General features: G+C 44.5%; 1 protein-coding gene and 1 long non-coding RNA gene across 2 annotated transcripts in view; one reads left to right on the forward strand and one right to left on the reverse strand.

The window, feature by feature from the left end:
* Positions 1–20,244, forward strand: part of CAPN2 (calpain 2) — a 52,601-nt gene that overhangs the window by 16,966 nt on the left and 15,391 nt on the right. Inside the window, exons 3-14 of the mRNA XM_039530324.1 lie at positions 1,652–1,770; positions 3,267–3,400; positions 4,299–4,467; positions 6,609–6,692; positions 8,970–9,055; positions 9,976–10,050; positions 10,472–10,632; positions 11,367–11,536; positions 13,024–13,035; positions 13,908–14,119; positions 16,469–16,505; positions 17,876–17,941. Of these exons, the coding sequence (XP_039386258.1) occupies positions 1,652–1,770; positions 3,267–3,400; positions 4,299–4,467; positions 6,609–6,692; positions 8,970–9,055; positions 9,976–10,050; positions 10,472–10,632; positions 11,367–11,536; positions 13,024–13,035; positions 13,908–14,119; positions 16,469–16,505; positions 17,876–17,941 (1,325 nt within the window). The remainder of the gene's footprint in view (positions 1–1,651; positions 1,771–3,266; positions 3,401–4,298; positions 4,468–6,608; positions 6,693–8,969; positions 9,056–9,975; positions 10,051–10,471; positions 10,633–11,366; positions 11,537–13,023; positions 13,036–13,907; positions 14,120–16,468; positions 16,506–17,875; positions 17,942–20,244) is intronic.
* LOC120400959 lies at positions 810–18,869 on the reverse strand. Its single transcript, XR_005596198.1, has 3 exons — positions 18,772–18,869; positions 18,154–18,280; positions 810–1,045 (listed from the first exon to the last, which is right to left on the reverse strand). It is a non-coding gene; the product is annotated as an uncharacterized LOC120400959 (long non-coding RNA).

Raw genomic sequence — 20,244 nt, forward strand, 5'->3', positions numbered from 1 at the left:
GACAGGCATTGAATTGAATGGGCCATTGACTGTAAGTTACCTGCCACCCCACCCCTAGAAGGCGTGTCTCCAGAGCAGGACTGAGGCACATTGGCAGGTATTGGTATGTAGAAATTTCCAGGGCTGCTACCTGTGCTGTGGTTTGATAGAGGACTTCACTCGCCAGGGCTGGCAATCCAGCACCTTTCATCAGAATCAAAGTCACTTCATGTTTTGTAAAGGTTGCTGTCTTCTACTGCAGTGGTGATTGCTGTCACGCTGTCCAGAGTTGTTCACGACTGTGGGTGCCAACCTCAAGGAAGACTGTCAAAAAGCAGGGCAGACACCCCAAACTGGTTGTATGTTTTCTAATTAGACTTCACCAACCCAGTAACAAATATGAACTCCTGAAGTACTATAACAGTGTTATTATGGAGTCACGGACAGTCCCCCGGGCATTCCAGTCTACCCTGTCACCCATGCAAGCTGGATTTAGTGATAGTTGGTTGCTATCCATCAAAGATCACAAAAGATTCAAGTTGCTTCCAGTCCCAAGAGACCAGTCACTTACCTCAGGTCAACTGGTACCTCAGATCTCACACCAAAGATAATGCTTGTAGCCAATCTTATAGTAAACTAATTAGGATTTATTAACTAGGAAAAAGAAATTGAGAGTTATTTACAGATTAAAGCAGGCAAACATATGCACAAATGAGTTACAGTCTATGGTTCCAAAAGGTGACAGTTGTCGTAATCTGTCAGCACTGAATGTCTCTTAGGGCTAACCCAGGTTGATCCTGGAGATCTCTGCTTTTGTTTCCTAGCTCCAGCCCTGTGAGAGTCCAACAGCAGGAGATTAAAAATTTTCTTGTTTGCTATCTTGATTTCCTTCTTCCAGAATTCAAGCTGATGGGATGAGCCCTTTTGCATGTAGCATCTTCATGGCTGTATAGAGGCAGTTAGCGATGTCTCACAATGTGCCATTTACTTTTGGTAGAAGGGATCAGGTCTTGTCCATCAGGCAGGACTGACAGGCTGACCGTTTGAGAGCAAACATGTTTTACAGCTATAAAGCAAAAACGTAAATATTACCTTATAGCCTGTGATAAAGATAGTACAAGTGAGATTACAAAATACTTGTAAATTGCTGCATGCATTAAAGTCTAAATACTAAACGCGTTGTTAGAAGTTCAATACCCATCTGAACCATACTAACACACAGGTGGGAAAGATTGGTTTCCAGCAATAAATTTGTCAGTGCTTGGCTGAGGCCTAAAGCCTTGGCAAGAGCCAGCACCTGGTTTGCCAGCATCACGGCTGCATTTCAGTGATGGGTCAAGTGATGCTAGTGCAGAAAGTTTGCAATTATTCGTAACGTTTGTCAAGCGCATTGAGAGGGGCCATGTGTTGGTTATTTATCAGTACCATCATCACTATAGCAACGCTTCCATTCGTTAAGAAACAAACCAAGATTCTCTGTCAGACCCAGGACTTGACCACCTGGTTATAGGCTTGAAGGTCTGATGAGTTATGTCAAGTCGCTGAGTTCTCAGAAAAGTAGAAGCATAGAATGAAGCAGAGGTGAAATCTTTCCCTGACCCTATGCTCAGGCATACAGAAATTCCTTCACAGTACGAAAACTAAGGGCTAATGCTTTCTGGTGTATTCACAGGTGACTGCTGGCTGCTGGCAGCCATTGCATCTCTCACCCTGAATGAAGAGATTCTGGCCAGAGTTGTTCCCAAAGATCAGAGCTTCCAGGACAAATATGCAGGAATCTTCCACTTCCAGGTACCTGGCTTCTGCCTTTTGCTAAAGAGTCATATACTGACAGAATGTGAGGAACGTGGTGGGCCGGATCACCTCATGTAAATTGGTATAGTTCCATTGAAGTTAATGGAGCTGCACCAATTTACACCAGCCGAAGAACTGAAATGGCATATTTTGGTTACTGTGTCTCTCCAAGATCAGTGGTGGTCTGTCAGACTGGAGTGTGAGTTTCATTCCAGTCCTGTAGTGTTTGTTGTCCAAATCCACTGTGTAGTCCCCACAAAGGGCCATTCCCTCCACTCTCACACTAGAATGGAGAAGTGAAGCATCTCAGAATAAGGCAGGATTCTTCCAAGGACCCACCGCCAGACTGACCCTGGATACAGAAACCATTATCTGTCTTGGGAGTTAAACGGAAGGAGGTACTTCCAGCCAAGATCATTAGCATTAGTTGACCAGCTAGAGAGTTGCAGAGGAATTTAGATTTCTTCACACTGGGGGTAGCAGACCTGGCTTCTTATGGGAAGCTTCCCAAGCAACGTTGTGATAGGGGGTGGAATGCTGGCTGAGTCAGTACCATGGTTTTAAGCAGGTGCTTCTAAATATTCAGCCAACAGCCCTCTTGCTGCTTATCATAACACAAGCAGTAATACAACCTGGGTTAACACTGTCTGTGGTAACCAAGGTATCACTTGATGTCTATGGCAGAGAACCACAAACTTGTGGCAAACAAACTTCAGAAGATCAAAGCAAGTCAGTTGCTCACAAGACTGAAAGCTCATGCTTACCCAAACCCTGAACTTTCCAAACTCCTTGGGCCTTTACTTCTCTCTCCTACACTGATGTAAATCTGGAGTAACTCCAGGGAAGTCAATGGAATCTCACTGGTGTAAAACTGGAGTTAGGGGCCCTTCAGTTTGCAATGTGGGCTGCTAATCTGATAAGAACAAACTTTCCAGAACTTCCTCCGGATCCAGAAATACCAGGACAGCAATTTCTTGTACACTGTTTTGGCACTGACACTTTCCCCGCCACGAGAGCTCCCAGTTGTGTGAGTTATCCAGATCTTTTTGAACTTCAGAAAAGTCCCATCCTGGTTCAGGTTGAGGTTCGAATGAAGGATCTTCTTGACTCTTAAATGTATCCAAACTAGTTTATCCGTCTCTGCAGCAAACTAAGCAAAGAGAGCTAATCAAATAACCCTAAAGCTCACAGTACAGCTGCTGTTACATCACATGCTTGTGCCATATAGTTAGCCACATAATACATATTTTACATGTTCAAAGCACAAAAATCCATGCAAGATTATTACAATGAACTAAAAGATCAAGAAAAATGTTTAATGAGTAGCCAGGCAGAGAACAGGGAGACAAAACCAAGGAGAATATAAGAGAATGCAAGAGAGGACATGCACTGACACGAGACTCAACTGTGAAGGTTCTGTCCAGGGCATGGCTGTGTAACCCACGCACAGTGGCAATCATCAGCAACCAGGTCCTTTTCATTCTCTCTTTCAGTTCTGGCAGTATGGGGAGTGGGTGGATGTTGTTGTTGACGACAAGCTCCCCACCAAAAATGGAGAGCTGCTCTTCGTTCACTCAGCAGAAGGGAGTGAGTTTTGGAGCGCTCTGCTGGAGAAGGCCTATGCCAAGTAAGTAAAGGGCCAATTTTTAAAAACAAATGAGACTTCTTCCTTTCTGCTTCACCTTTAGACCTCCGCATGCCTAAGCTAATATCTGGTGGAGTATCTGTCCTATATCTGGAACTATATGGAGGTAGTGTCAGTCTAATTAGTCTTCTAAATCTTTTAGGATACCTATCACTGACAGCTTCAGCCGATTGTATAACGTGGGTTTGTGACAGATGCTACAGGCTGTAGCTGAAAATGCTAATGTTTGTGGTTTCTTCTGGGGCCAAACCTTTTCTCTGTACTTTATCTTTGGTAGTCCAGGTTACGGAAGTAACATTACACGTGTCGCAAACAGGTCATGACAGAATACCAGTCGCACTGCCTTGTTAGGCAGCTGAACTCTGGGGAGCTCATGGTATTCCAGTCCAGTGTGTACAAACCTCTGATTCATAGTGAGGACACCTAAGTCTGATGTTCCAGTCTCAGGAAGGAATTCTTGCATCTAGTAGTGGGAACCTTATTCTGAATGTACAGAGCCAGATCCTTGACTTCAATGGAACTATGCTGACTTATACCAGCTGAGGTATAAAGGAGTCTGAGGTCTAGTTTCTGTATCGAACCTGGGAGCAGAGGGGACATGTGCTTGGTTACATACAGTCTTGAGCATTTGTTGTTGCATGTTTGGACATACAAACCCACATTCCTGAAATATAGCATGTTAGTTCCTACGTTTGGCTTTCCTGCCATGAAGAGGTAAGAAAAACATAGATGGAGAGGCTAGATCCTCAGCTGGTATAAATTGTCATAGCTAAACTGAAATCAGTGGAGCTCCATTGACTTCATCTTAGCTATGACAATTTATACTAGGTGAGGAGCTGCCTCAGAGAGAAGGTTGAAACAGTAAATGTCATTTGTGCAGGGTGAATGGGTCATACGAGGCTCTCTCTGGAGGATCCACCACTGAAGGCTTTGAGGATTTCACTGGCGGAATTGCAGAGTGGTATGAGCTGCAAAAGGCACCACCCAACCTGTTCAAAATCATCCAGAAAGCTCTTCTAAAAGGCTCCCTCCTCGGATGCTCTATTGATGTAAGTCAGTCCAGCTCTCTACCAGACTGTCAATATCCCTTGCAGCAGGAGTAGATAGGGAGCACTCAGCATATTGCTGTGCTCAGTTACCACACAACTCTTGGAATTTTCTACTAATGCTGCTAGCTCAGGGAGGCCAGCTGTCCTCTATTTCGTGGCTAGAGAATTTGGCACAGGAGTATCAGAGGCAACATAATCCTCCGTGGGGTCAGATCACAGAATTTGGAAAACTCAGCCATTACTGATCAGCAATTTAGTGGCATATAAGAGCCAGAGATCTTTTTTCTCTGGAGCTAGAAGGATAATTTATTAACTCTTCTGATATGCCCAGATTACGTGGGAGTTGGATTTAATGGTATTGTGTACCACACCCTTGCTTTCCACTGTGCATCAGAGTCTGAAAGGATTAAATAAATCCCACTGGTTTGGCAGGAAGTTATTCCTGGCTCTGGGTTTTGGGAAAGAAGGAATCTCAGAATATTTAGACAAGGATCCCAGCATATTGCTGCTAACAAGGATTTCTGCAGAGTTGGGACTGCAGGCCACTAGCATTGCAGAAATCTCTTTACCTTATTGCTGCAGAAATTGTTCCCAAGGGTTGCATGAAATCCAGGCTGAAACAGGGAAGCTGGATACATTGGCAATCTTTTAAATGGCTTTAACAGAATACACCCACTGCCAAAATCTAAGTCATCATGGTGTGTACTTTATCTGTATATAGACAAACAAAAAAGAGCTTAGTACTGCCTAAAACATTTGAACATACCCCCATAACTAACACAAAGCAAAGAATGTCTAAAGGAAATAGACCAGGAAAAGAAAAAGGCCTAAAGACAGGCGCTTTAAGCCAAAAATGTATCTTTAGTACCATAGATTGAAGTTTAGATGCTATTAAGCACTGTATGCCTGCTAAGTATTGTCAGTACGGAGTAGTCAACTCTCTTAGGGATCATGGATCTTAGTTTTTTTTAGTTGGGAGGGAAAGTAGTTTTAAGAACCTCCATTCATAACAAACCCAATTTTTTCCTCCAAATGTTAGTTAAATCAAAGAGCTATAAGAGAGAGGAACTTCACAATGGGAAAAATAATTTGCTAAGCACAGTGCACTTCCCTACTCAGGATTTCCCTGCATTTTCTAGGTCCAGTTTTTCTAGTGTGCAGTTTGATAAGAATCTGACATCTGGATTTCTACCCCAGAACGATCCAGGTTTTCAATTCTCCTAGCTGGGAAGAGATAGAATAAATACACTGAGCTCCTTTGTTGAAAGGTGTTAGAGAAGCACAAAATGGTTTTATAAATATCTTAATTAGTTCAACCTCAGAACACCCCTGCAAGGTAGGAAAGTTTTATCTGCATTTTACAGAGGGGAAAACTGATGCTAAACAATAATGCCCAAGATTACCAGCAAATTGGTGGCAGAGCGTGGATCAGAACCCAGGAGTCCTGATTTCATGGCTCTTTGGTGCACACTAAATAACATACCTTAAAAATAAAAAATGGCGGATTTGCAGCCAGCTCCTTTTAAGACCATACAGCTCGTATGCAGATTTAGACAGCTGGTGAGTGAGGATGAATGTTCAGTGTGCAGCAAGATGCACAATGGGCATTCTCTTGTCTCCTTGGTTCTTCTAGCTCTACCATCTCCATGAGCAGGGGTCCAAATGCTACTCCTAAAAACCTGAGCTACCCACACAGCATTGCACTAAAATGTGTATCCGTGACATTCATGCTGCTTACCATGACCTGTGATACTGCAGTATAGCAAGCCAGTGGCCACTTAGGCCTTTGTGTGTGTCCTATGCACACCTGTGGCCACTGGGAACTTCAGGGGCACATCATGAAGTAAACTCCTATCCTGATACACAAGCAGAAGCTCTTCTAGAGCTCAAGGAGAATGTCCGTTAGATGCCAGCTGTATGGCACAGAACTGAGTTTAGATTGCATCCACTACTAGAGCACCCTGGGACACATGGACACTGGCTAGTTTCAAAGCTCCTGTTCAAACACCCAATTGATCCTCTCAGTACCCCTATGCAGCAGCTAAACCTTGCTCTATGGGAGCTTTATAAAAGCTGTAGTTTGTTGTATCCTCAGACTTACAGGTAGTTAATAATACCACTGAATTGCTCTGTGTTTCCAGATCACAAGTGCAGCTGAGACTGAGGCAGTCACTTCTCAGAAGCTGGTCAAAGGCCACGCATACTCCGTTACAGGAGCCGAAGAGGTAACCTCTCTCGTGTTGTCCCCAGATTGTATTTGCCTGGTGTCCCGCTTGGTTGCATCACAGTCACATTTTGCTGTTGTTGTTTTTTTTTTAAACCTTTTGGGTAGGTTGAAAATTTTCTGTCAGACTAGTTTGACAGAAAATTGGGTTTTGATTTGTGACAATTTTAAAAAACATGTCTGCTCTCCATGGCAACTTTCAGCTTTTTGCTGAAAAAAATCAAAAGCTTTTCAGCTGAAAACAAAACTTTTTGGGTTTGGCAAGAAACATTTTACACTCCCTCCCTCCCATTTTTTGACTCTCTCTACATTTGCAGTGAGAGCCTATAAACAGAAAAGTGTTGAGTCCAACTGCCCTCTTGTGGTTAAATTACCTCACAAACATTTAACAAAACTTTTAACATCACGTATTACTTATTGAATGCTCTTTTTTTTAAAAAAAAACCACAACCCTAAAAAATGGGCATAAAATTGGATGGAGAGAGTTACGTTCTGAGTTCTCTCCGCGTTTGGAACGGTTAGCCACTCTGCATCGTTCCAGTGTTCCTCGGTGGATTGAGCGTTGCTGAGGCAATACACAGAGCCTCAGTGTGTGCTGGGTTAATGTGACTCTCCCTTCTACAAACGGCTGGGTTATTTTCCAGTCAAGTTCAACAGGCTTGGGGGAAGAGAGGCATTTTCCCCTAGCCACCCAGGAGAATGTTCCCTCACACACTATCCCTGTGTTTTAGACTCACTGGGCCTCAGCCTTGGAGTTTTATGTTTTGAAAATGGCATAGTCCTAGACTGTTCTGTTACCACTTTATAATCTTGGCGTATGATACTGTAAATTGTCCATGCACAGAGCTCCCAGTGGGAAATCCAAGCCCAGCACACTGTACTGTGAGTGATTATTACTCTACTCTGAGTAATGAGGCAGTTCAGAGAACAACAGGATGCACGTATGAGAGAAAAAGGAATGCATACCCAGGGGAACGACATATTCATCTCCTGGAATAGCTGCCCAGCAGCTCCACTGGGAGGGACTGGTGATCTCACTGTGTGAAAGATGTTGAATTGCCTGGCTCAGTAAAGGAAAGATGGGAGAGGATAGAAGGGAAGCAGACGGATTCTGGAAACATTGATTTCCATTGATTTTCAATGGTCTTTGGATCAGGCCCCTATTCATTACTCCTGAAATGCCCCTGCCCCTCAAATGAAAGTGGTGTCAGTCCCTGGCATGCTGCATCCAGGCTGATGAAGCTAAATGGGAATTGGCAGCATGCAGGATTGCAGCTAGCCTTTGATTGTCGGCTCTCCCCCTCAGTCAGTGGGGAGTTCTTCTCTTCCTGACTCAGACATAACCAAGGCTGGGCCAGGCTTTACTCTTTAGAAATCTCTGCAGGCTCTTCCTAGTGGCTGTTTCATTTCAGATCCCCCATTAATCTTCTCAGACCTGAGGCCCACCAGTAAGCCCCACCGACTTCTCTGTGCTGTTTCAGCAACTGCATGCACCATAGTGCACCAGTGTACACGAGAAAGCATATCCATGTTCTTGGCTTCAAGCTCACAGCCACTGTGCAATTCCCTACTTCAAATGAATCCGGTGCCTCTCCCCAAATAACACCGATTTCTGAGTGGGATTTTTAAAGTTCAGAGGGGCCCTAACCCTGATGTGTGTGTAGGGATCAGTCAATTGTAAACCAAAGCCTCAGTAGGGTGCTAGGAGGTACTGAAGTGTTGGGGCTGGCACCGCTGAGGTCCAGAGTGTTTATGGTGAGGAAGGAGCCTGTGGCAGACTTTACAAGAACAGGAGCAGTCACCCCAGTGTCCTGTATGTACTCAGTTGCAGGTATGACTCTCAATACATGTCGGGGTCAGATTGGTTGAGTAGGAACGTACCATTTTTACTCTGGCGCTTTTTAGAGTAGAACCACACTGTAACAATTGCTGGGGTGCTGTGAATAACCTCACATTCCCTCTGCAGCTCCACTCTTTATTATTAAACCCTCTTAGACATGTCATTCTTCCAGCACAAGAATGATTTTGGCTGCCCCCAAGCATACAGATATTTGATTTGCATACAATCTAAATTTCCTGTCTGCATGCATTAGGTAATCAGAGCTTATCCAAAGCCAATGTGGCTTTCTGCCTCTCCAACTAAATAACCAGGTACAAAATTACATAAATAGCTAAGGAATGAGGTGCAAGTATTTCAACCACTGTGCTGTCTTCTGTGTTGTAATAAACACAGGCTCCTTGTGTAACTCAGTCCCTTCTGCACTTTTAATCCCATCAGGTGAATTGCCGAGGAAGTATGCAAAAGCTGATCAGAATCCGAAATCCCTGGGGGGAAGTGGAGTGGACTGGAAAATGGAATGATAAGTGAGTTAAAGGTCTAGGAGACTTGTACATTGTAAGAGGATGTTCATCCCAGTAGCATGGCTAAATTTCCACTGGGAATTGCATTCTCCCTACCTGAAATTCCCCTGAAGTTACAGTTGGACCCAGCATTCTGCATTTTTTATCCTAAACTGGTGTGTTGCTTTGTGCTGTTTAAAAGGACCATAGCTTTCCCCACGGAGACTTTGCTCTGTCCTCTTTATAAACCCTATTGTAACACACACTCATGTAATTTACAGTATTTTGGCTCATTTCCACCTTGCATGACTCTCTAAAGACTTGGATCCCAATATGGTCTTCTACAGAAAAGACATCGTATTTTCAGGAGAAACTGTCTTTGTAAAGTTATGCAGTTCTTGACAAAGAATTTAATATTTGCTGCTACACTGAAAACATAGATCTGCTGTCTTCAGTGGCAGATCATCGGTCCCAGTTCCTCCTTTTCCAGAAGGAGTTATCCTGCTGATTGACAGTTCATTTAAGCAGTCATTTCTTAAAGGCACAATGCCTAACTTTTCAAAAGTGTCTAATGAGTCTGGGTGCCTCCATTTTAGAGTATCCAACCTGAGACACCAGGCAGGAGCCTGATTTGCAGGGGAGAGGCAGGTGCTCCGCACTTAGTGGAATTCAGTCATCTTTAAAGCATCTCAAGCTGGGCCCCCATATAGGGAGGCACCCAAAAATCACTAGACACTTGTGAAAATGTGTACGTGTCTTAACTGTACATGATCTAAATTGCTACCATACTCCACTGAGTTTGGGAGTTCTGCTGAGCTGGACACAGTAGCATATTGCAATCACATGGAGCCACAGGAGAGCAAAGTGACCCCATCAAAGTCACTGCATTAGGGATTGACTGAGTTATCATTTGACAATTAAGCAAACTCCCATCTTTGTTCTAGCTGCTCAAACTGGAACAGCGTCGCTCCTGAAGTGAGAGAGCGATTGACCAGGAGACATGAAGATGGGGAATTTTGGTGAGAAGTTCTGGGTTTTTGAATAGCAGGGGAGATTGTTTTCCTTCATTTTTGAACATAAATACCCTGGGCCAACAAACAGTGACTCAGATAAATAGGCCTGGGGATAATATGGAAGCGCACAGCTATCTGCGAACCTGAGCAGAGACGTTGTAGCCTATCCCATTGGATGTGGGGTCCAGGATCCGGATCACCAGAAATTTGATGGATCGCTGTAGTGGCCCTGTAATCAATGTAGGAGTGATTTCAATCGCATAATACCCAAGGTCCCCACAATGGCTAGATAAAGCACCTCATCACCCTGGTCAACAACTGGAGTGTCAGGTCGTAGCTAGAGTTATTAGAGGGAGGATTAGGAAAAGTGGCATGTGGGAAGTCTCCCATTTTAAGCAGGATTTGTGTGTGGCATTGCTCCTCACAGGATGTCATTCAGTGATTTCCTGAGACATTACTCCCGCCTTGAGATCTGCAACCTGACTCCAGACACGCTGGCAAATGAAAAATACAAGAAGTGGAGCCTGACCAAGCTAGATGGGAACTGGAGGCGTGGCTCCACTGCTGGGGGTTGCAGGAATTACCCAAGTAAGACTTCCCAAGTGCTACTTCTGCATTCACAGAAAACACACATGGACTTATTCTAGCTAGGATTTCCTTAGGGCACGTGGAGTTCTATAAAATCCCCCTCAGTCGAGGTGGCTCATCCTTCAGTGTAGCTTCCACTAAACTCCTATTTATTCTTTCCCTGACAATTTAAAAAAAAAATTGAGATAGTGAATTAAGCCAAGGGCAACTACTTGTTTAAAACTCTCACACACACCCTGCCAACCAGTTGGATAGGTCTTTCTCCAGGGCTGTGTCTAGACAGAGCTATGAACTAGTGGTCTAAGCATGGGACTGGCCCCCAGGAGCTTGGGGAGTCTAATCCTGGTTCTCATGTTGACTTCTTTTGCGGCCTTGGGCAAGTCCCTTAGGCCAGCGTTTTCCACCAACTATGGGTGCCTCCACGATTAGGTGCTCATCTTGAGACACCTAGAACCTGATTTTCAGGGGTACTGAGTCCCCACAACTCCCATTGACTTCACGGGAAATTGGTTTCAATGGGAGCTGCAGGTGATCATCGTCTCTGAAAAATCAGACCACCTGCATAGGGGCATAACTCTGGACAGTGTTGCTGTTCTTTATGCACCCTAGTTTGAAAGTTTAGGTCTATATCTTTAAGGACATGTCCAAGCTACAGTGGCTGCTGAGAAATGTCAGCATGGGCCGGTTTCAGAGAAGGCTCTGAGGGGTTTGTGTCACAAACTCTGTTTTCTCAGATACTTTCTGGATGAATCCGCAGTATTTGATTAAGCTGGAGGAAGAAGATGAGGATCCCGATGATCCTGAGAAGGGCTGCACCTTCTTGGTTGGCCTGATTCAGAAGCACCGCAGGAGGCAGCGGAAGATGGGGGAGGATATGCACACCATTGGCTTTGGGATCTATGAGGCAAGTAGAGCAATACACATACACATGCAAATTCCTTGAGGGGAAGAAAATAGAAAAAGTCCCCAGAACTTCAAAAAGAGGGAGGGGTCATCACTGAATGACTCGTCTGCTTCCCTGCTACCTAACACTTCGGGAACAAGACAAAGTCATATGCAGCAATGCCCATCCAGCACCTGGTACATCTAGCCACCCTGAGTGCCAGCTGCTGAACACCTCTGGTGTACAGGGGCAGGGTAGGGGTTAAGCAATGAAAAGTCAGAAATGCATTCTGGGTTCCACTCATCTCAGCCTTCTTCAGTTGATCAAATCATGGGGAGTGGCAACAGAATGGGAGTGATTCTGGCAGGGAATAGGATGCTAGTTGGGGATCAGTGCAAGTGTGAAAAAGATCAGCCCAAGAGCAGAGCCAGTGAAAGCATGTGTAAGACTAGCTGGGATAAAGGACTCTACACAAAGGGGCTGGCCTGTGTGCATCTAAACCAGCTCCAACAGGCTCACTGGTACTTCCTTTAAGCGTAGTGTTGTCTAGGGCTTAATTCCCCAAATTCTGTTGCTAGTTGTACCACAAAGTTGTGTATGAGCTGGGGCAGGTTACTTAACGCCGTTCTGCCTCAATTTCCAAGGCTGGAAAATAGATATCACAGCACCTGCTCCACCTGGGCATTGTGAGGCTTAAAGCAAGTTTGGATTCTCTGAAGAACGTTGCTAGACAAGTGCAAGATTATATTAATTATTGTAATGCCAGTTAAAGAACAGCCTGGCCCCTCTTGTGATTTTTTTTGGGGGGGCGGGACAACAAGCAGCCCATTCTACAGAAGATTTGCATGCAAATCCCAAAGGAAAAACACTAAACTGGGTGCTGCTTGAAACCTCCTGTTTGGAATTGTTAAATCCTTGGCAGCTTCATGCCAAGGCAAGTGAGCCAGAAACCAGCAGTATTCCTGATTCCTTTCAGTAGGATGGTGGACAAGGGGATGGAATGACCTAGGTTTGATGTGCAAACTGAATGTGTCCAATGGAGAGCTACAATGGACCCCACAGTGTCAGTTTGCAGAGACTTCAGTGCCCACCATGATGTAAGAGGTCTTCCACTCAGATCATGATGGAGCATTGCATGATGGGATCTGTAGTTTCCAAAGGCAATATTGCCATTTTGAAGAAGGAGATGGCTACCAATGGCTCTATTTTATACAGATTTAGGTGTAGCCCTCAGGGTCCTGACAAGTTGCCACATGGCGCTTAGTTGGATAAAGCTTGAGAGCCCTGCTTTAATACAAGATGACAGAGAATATACCTCAGCTAGCAGTATTGAGTATAGTCGTATCTATTAGTGTATTTCACTAGATATGTATCAGAGAGGCGCAGAGTAAAATATTAGCAGAAAAAGGTCATGACCTTGAATAATAGTAATAATTATCTAATCTATCTGCTAGTTTCCTTTCAATGAACAAATGAATAACTTGTGTCCCTTTCTGCTTTTTCTGCAGCTGCCCTCGCAGGTATGTAATGTGCATTTTCTCTTTCCTCCGTTCTCAGTGGTTAATGTTCATAGACGGGGTTTAATGGCATGGATAAAGAGAGACCTCTCCACTGGACGGACAATGTTGACCTTGCTAAGTCTATAAGTAGATATTCCAGGCCGGAAGCTATTTGTTTTTGTTGTATTGCTGCTCTGCACATGGGTAGGATTCTTTGCTGCACAAACCCAGCAAACCTCCCTAGGTAGCCTGTTTTCTCACGCTTGCACAGGGTCCAAATTTGGCACAAAATGAATATTCCAAATAACGATTTTTTATTGTCTCTTTTGGTCCCTATTGTCAATTGCATCTAGTTAATAGAGGCCTGGGCTTTTGTATACTACGACTGCGTTTGAGGGCGATTGCAATAAAATAGGAGCTGTTTGATTCCCTGGACACTAAGATTATGCTCTATTGTCCTAAATCAGTATACACTGACTTGTATCAAGTATAATATTAACATACACACACCACATTAGCAGAGAGACAGACCCTTAGACATCCCTGGCTTTCCAGGTCAGTGGGATGTGAAGAATGACACCCAGCACATGTCTATAAAGTCCTAAATATTTTGCCAAATTCCTCCCAAACTGTGTAACGTATCTAGAATTTGACAGCCCAGAGTAAAGGTTTTATTGACTCTCATCTGGGATGACCTGTGTAACATGCACTAGCCCTCAAACTCGTGAGTAAGGTCACCATCGCAAACTGTGCCAATGAAACCTATACACCATGCCATTAATTATGCTCTCGCATAATTTTGTTGCATTGATCTGTACCCAAGAAAGATAACATGTTACTGTTCTGTCTTCAGCTTCTCTCTGAACTGAAATAATTCTCTTTGTCTGCATAAGTTTTCTGGCCATACAAACGTTCATCTGAGCAAAAACTTCTTCCTGACGAACAGAGCCAGAGAAAAATCAAACACCTTCATCAACCTCCGAGAGGTACTAAACCGATTCAAACTGCCTCCAGGAGAATATGTCATTGTGCCATCCACTTTTGAACCCAACAAGGATGGGGATTTCTGCCTCCGAGTCTTCTCTGAAAAGAATGCAGATTCACAGTACGTAGCCAATACACCCTCTCTCTCTCTCTCTCCTCCTCATGGTATCCAGAAATATTATCTGGATAAATCTGATGTCTGAGGACTAGATGGCCCTGAGAATTGCTAATGGGATCCCCTTAGCTCACTGGTTTAAATGTAGAATGATCAAAAATTGCTACTATGCGACAACTCAGCTATGTCCCATGTGAAAGGAGTTTGTGGTTTCATTCCATTTCCCTGTGGACAGGTATCTGCATTAAAGGAAAACCCACAACAATTGGCATCCTCATTGAGAGCCTCATCTGAGAGGCCAATGATCAAAGGCACCATGACATCTGAATTACCCTCTGATCTCTAGTGGTGGTCTCTTCTGGGGAGGGTTTAGGACTGTTTGTCCTATTTGCAGGGAAGTGTGGAGAAGTTTCTTCTTGTTGTTTACATTTACTGCAGTAGTGTCCAGGGTCCAACTAAGATCAGTCCCACGGCGCTAGGCACTATGAAAACACAAAGTAGTAGACAGCTTTGTCCCCAGATAGACAAGACAGACCATGTGTAGGGGAAAGGGATGTAGCAAACAAGCAGAGTGATCAATGTGACTGTGGCCCATGTCATGTCAGTTCCACAGTTTGCAAAGGCAGGTTAGTTAGGAGGGGATTAGCTCAATGGAAAGACAGAGAAAGGAAGTGTGGTGAGGGGGACAGAGCTGGGGAGAGGTGGGAGGGAGGTGAGAAAGAAAGATGCAAGGGGCAGATGTGGAGTGATGCTGAGGTGAAGTTTGCATTGATTCCCCCTCTTATATTAAGTGAAGGACTTCAGTTTCCAGGGCTGTCAGTTTAAACTCACTCAGAATCAGACAATGTCTTACTGAAACCAACGGGGCCCAGCTAATGCAAGACTAGCTCTGTCCTTCGCTCACACTGTGTCCTTAGTAATCCAGGGTGAGCATCTAGGAGGACAGAGCATCAGGCTGAATTTCAATTTCCTCTTTAATACGGGATTGAATCCAACCCATTATCAACGTCTTCATTGCTTCTGAGCACCAGTGAGGAGAGTTCTAATTAAACACAGCAGAAGGTGATGGGCAGATTTCATATCGATTCTGGCAGCATAGGCGCTGATTATTGAGCTGTAACCAATTGAGTCTTAAGTGTTAAAGAAAGCACCAGATAATAGCAAGCTGGGCTCTCTGACTCATGGAAATGTTAACTCTCACAATGAGATGTACATGATTTCCTATTGCCTCTAAATCCCAATTGCAGGACTAGTGCCCACAAACAGACACAATTAGTCATAAGAAGTGAGCTCACACCTTTGAAATCTTGCTGGGAAAAGGCCCAGGGAACTAGCCCAGCTGAATGTCTTCCTTAATTAAAAATGTGAAATGCTAAACACGACTGATTCTAAATAGCACCATTTGGGAAGTACATGGAATAATCATGATTATAAAGAGAAGAGAAGAATTTCGAAACTGTCACAGTGTGAGGAAGAGATGGCTCAGGGGATTGGAAATGTGTTAGGAAGCTTTTCATCTCTAGGTCCCTAGTACAAATCCTACATACAAACACAAAAGGCCACTTACTCTAGGCCTGCATGTTACATGGCCCCCTGTGAAAACTGGGTCTCCTGCCAGGTTTCAGCCTTCAAGTAGCTATTCAGTTTTAGTTCCGTCCTCAACCATAACTCACCAACACTCCTTCCCCAGGTGATAGATCCATACAAGTAGCAGCACATGAGCTGAATAGAACTTTTCTCCTCCTTTGGTTTGCTGCATCTTGCGTGCTAACAGAATGAGATGGTCTAGCAATCTCAGTGGAGGAGTAGGAGCCAGTTCTAATTCCAGGTCTGACTCTCATTATCCAAGGCTTCAGAAGTAAATTACTGAAGCGCTCTGTGCCTATTTCCTTCTCTCTGAAATAAGGAAGTTAATAGATATGGGTTTGATTCAGGCATTAGTGGGTGAGGAAAAAAAAAATCTATGTAGGAGGTCAGACTAGATGATCATACTGGTTCATTCTGGCCTTAAAATGAATCTTCTCTGAATCTGTAATATTTACCTGCCTCATAGGAGTGTTGCATGGTTTGTAAAAATAAAGTGCTTTGAGGGCAAAATGAACTAAAAAAATATGTTGGCATAACTGGAATAATGTTAACGGCACTGGTTTGCTTGAAAGTCAGTTTCTGTGGCCAGTTATCCTCAAACATTATTAACAGCAACTTGATTTTCAATTAATATTTAAATGGATTTTTCTAGTATTTTCTAATGCTATATTACAGGAATTAAAAGAACTAGTATTGAAGTAAAACTTCTGCTTAAACTCATTTATTTTTTATTAGTTTGTTTTAACATCAATCCTTTTATCTTTCTAGGATTGTAGATGATGAAATTGAGGCCAATATCGAAGAGGTATATCTTCTCCTCCTCCTTCCCCTCCCCATTGCTAACTGAAGCGATCCTATCACAGACAGAAAGGTGATAGTTAAGGATACGATTCTGTCATGGAGGTCACGGATTCTGTGACTTGCCAGGACCTTGGTGACTTCTTCTGGGGCAGGGCTGGAGCTGCTGTCAACCCTGGGACCGCTGGAGGAGCAGTCCCCGGTTGAAGCAGTGCCTGGGGTTAGGTCAGTGCCCTTGGGGCAGGAGCAGTGGTGGGCCTGGAGAAGCTGCCAGTGGTCAGCTGTGGGGGCTACTGAGGCAGGAGCCACGGCCCCCAGGCCCACCAGAGCAGCAGCCGGGGGTTGGGTTAGCCCCCCTGGGGCTGGAGCAGCTGCAAGCCCCTGGCAGCACTCTGTTTCTCCTCTGCCACCCCCCACCTCCCTCCTGGTATTTTTAGTAAAAGTCAAGGACAGGTCGTGGGCTTCTGTGAACTCTTATTCATTGCCTATGATTTGTCCCTGACTTACTAAAAATGCCCTTGACAGAATCTTAACCTTATTGATAGATCACGCCTTTTTTCCATTGATCTGAATGTGTATTTCTGAGTCCCCCGTTCCTCGAGCAGTACAAAACATGCACAGTATTGTAGTCTTTTTCTGTTAGTCCATAATCCATCAAGAACTTCTATTACATCCTGAAGCCAGATTCTTGGATGTACATACGTGGCTCCCAGTGAAGTAAATGAAAACTAGATGACCTCCTGAGGTCCCTTCCAACCCTGAGATTCTATGAAAACATCAGAAGCAGCTTTGAAAATAGATTTCAGCCTTTACCTGCAGCAACAAAACTCAGCCTGCTCAGATACCAGATCAGATACTGTTCATTGAAATGATTCAAGCCTAAGCAAAGAGGCTTCAGTTTTCAGATGTAGACATTAATCCATATTTGAGTATAGGGACCCAATCCAGCAATACATAGTTATGGGCGTAGTCCCACTGACATTATGAGATGGCTTGTGTAAGGGATGCAGGATTATATGTATAGTTTTGTTAGCGAGAGCCTGTCCTAGTAGCTAAAGCAAGAGATTACTTAATTAGCAAGTATGTACATCTTTGCAGGAGTGGGATCTTAATGTTTTACTTTTGCTTCTTTAATCAGATACTCTCGGGTTCAGTTTAGTCCAATTTTTTTTTGTTTAAAAAAAATACCAAAAACAGAATCAATAGTATAAAAATTAGATTTTAAACATTCTTTCCAATGCAATAATCTGCAGTGTTACTTATACCATAGCTAAGGAAATGCATTTGTTTAAATATGATTGCTAATGAAACAGCATCTCCGACACAATGTCCCTCCTTATAACAGGTTGATTTTTTACCATTCGAACCCTTTTCTAGAATGACATCAGTGAAGATAACATTGAACCCAGTTTCAGAAAACTTTTTGCGCAGTTGGCTGGAGCGGTGGGTATTTCTCTTACGTATTCTTATCCATTAATTAATTAATTAATTGTTATTATTAGTGTACATGGTTCTCCACAAATCTTCTTTGTCTTCTGCCCCAGATGTGCTGGCCAGATTTGCAAAACATACATACACCATTGTGCAAGCCAAGATGTCCACAGTTGTGTGCCTAATTACCACAGGCAATGGGTGCTGTAATGGGGTTCACTCACCACTCCGGTGCCTCCTTGCGGCTGAAACGGGAATTAGCTCTGGTAGCCAGGGCGTCATCCTCTGTTGGTGCCTCGCCGCTGTCACTTTTGTTCCCGGACCCATACCACTCAGTGGCGTAGCCAGGTTCTAAGTGTAGGGGGAGCAAACTTAAAAAAGGTGTCGCCCCCCCCCCCCGGCTCCTCCTCTGGCTGCTGTAGGGTGACCAGACAGCAAGTGTGAAAAATAGAGACAGGGGCTGGGGGGTAATAGGAACCTATATAAGAAAAAGACCCAAAAATCAGGACTGTCCCTACAAAATTGGGACATCTAGTCACCCTAGGCTGCTTCCCCTGCACCCCGCTAGCTATGCTACTGATACCACTCCCAGGATTGCGGCATCCTCTTCATAGACACTCCCCTCCGGCTGTGCCACACTGTGTTTTCCCCCTTCTGGGGGACAATATCACAGACCCTCAATGCAGCCACTTCCTCACTGGCAAGTGGGGGTGCAGGGGGACCTAGGCCCACCCACTACTCTGGGTCTCGGCACAGGGACCCTGTAGATAGCTGCCACTTGCTGAGTCCCCTCTGACTCCTCAGTTCATTTCCCTGGGCCACTATCCTATGGCCTCCAGCACCTTCTTCCCCTTGCCTCAGTACTTCAGCCTGTCAGTCTTAGCAGCAATCCAGGAGCTCTCTCTAGCTATGTCTAGGGTGCTGGTATTCCTTCCTCCTACTAAGAGCCTGAGCTTCCCTCCTCACGCGCCACACAACTCTTCTTATATAGGCCTGCCTGGCCCTGATTGGCTGCTCCTCACAGCCCCTCTCCTATTGGCTGCTTGCTGCACAGCCTCCCTAGGGCTCCATTAACCCCTTACAGGCCAGGGTCCCATCACAGTCTCATATAGCCCATAGCTAAAGAACTTAGCTCTTCGGGTCAAGCTCTTTAGATTTCATGCCTTTAGCTCTGGAAGTTCCTGATTCAGCTCATCCAGCAATCGTAGCAATTATGCACGCAAAATATGCAAGTTGCACATGCACTTTTATGCACCCTGCTGAGCTCATGCCCTTCTGAAAATCTGGCTTATGGAGTAACCAGGTATGACAAGATACAGGGGAGATAGCTGGTCCCCAGAGAAGAAGGCTCAGCTGAGCTTCGCCTCTGCCTCTTGCATGGGTGCTCAGAGGAAATAGCTTCCTGGCTATACACCCAGAGCTCCTGTGAGTGGAGCGAACCCCAGGCAGGGAGAATTACTATTACTCTTTTTATGTTACATTATCTTGTTTAGACTTACTCTGGTTAAGCCCTCTGCTGATTGCACCTGCGGTTGTTTCTGCTGAATCAGTCTCCTAGCTCAGTGGTTCTCAACTCGGGGTACTCATACTGCTGGGGGTACGCAGAGGTCTTCCAGGGGTACAACAACTTATCTAGAGATTTGCCTAGTTTTGCAACAGGCTATATAAAAAGTACTAGTAAAGTCAGTACAGACCAACATTTCATTCGGACAATGGCTTGTTTATATTGCTCTATATACTATACACTGAAATGCAAGTACAATATTTATATTCCAATTGATTTATTTTATAATTATATGGTAAAAATCAGAAAGTAGGCAATGTTTCAGTAATAGTGCGCTGTGACACTTTTGTATGTTGATGTCTGATTTTGTAAGCAAGGAGTTTAAGTGAGGTGAAACATGGGGGTCCACAAGACAAATCAGACTCCTGAAAGAGGCACAGTAGTCTGAAAAGGTTGTGAGCCACTGCCCTGGCTCACTTCTAGAAAGCAGTGCAGAAGCAATGGAATCCAGACCTGGCCAGTGAGATCAGCACAGGAAGGTTTCACAGAAGGAGTGGGTTTTATGGAAGGATTTGAAGTCCAAGACAGTGTGTGCTTGGATCATTCATTCATTCATTCATGCCCGTCACCCCAACCGGGGTATAGGCCGCCAACAACAGATCTCCATAGTCTTCTATCCTGGGCCATTCGCTCTAGCTGGTTCCAGGTATAGCCCATTTTTTTGCTATCAACCTGAAGGTCGCGTCGCCAGGTATTTCTTGGGCGGCCTCTTTTCCGCTTGCCTTGGGGGTTCCACTGCAGTGCCTGTCTG

Source organism: Mauremys reevesii, linkage group 3 (assembly GCF_016161935.1).
Source record: "Mauremys reevesii isolate NIE-2019 linkage group 3, ASM1616193v1, whole genome shotgun sequence".
Classification (NCBI taxonomy): domain Eukaryota; kingdom Metazoa; phylum Chordata; order Testudines; family Geoemydidae; genus Mauremys; species Mauremys reevesii.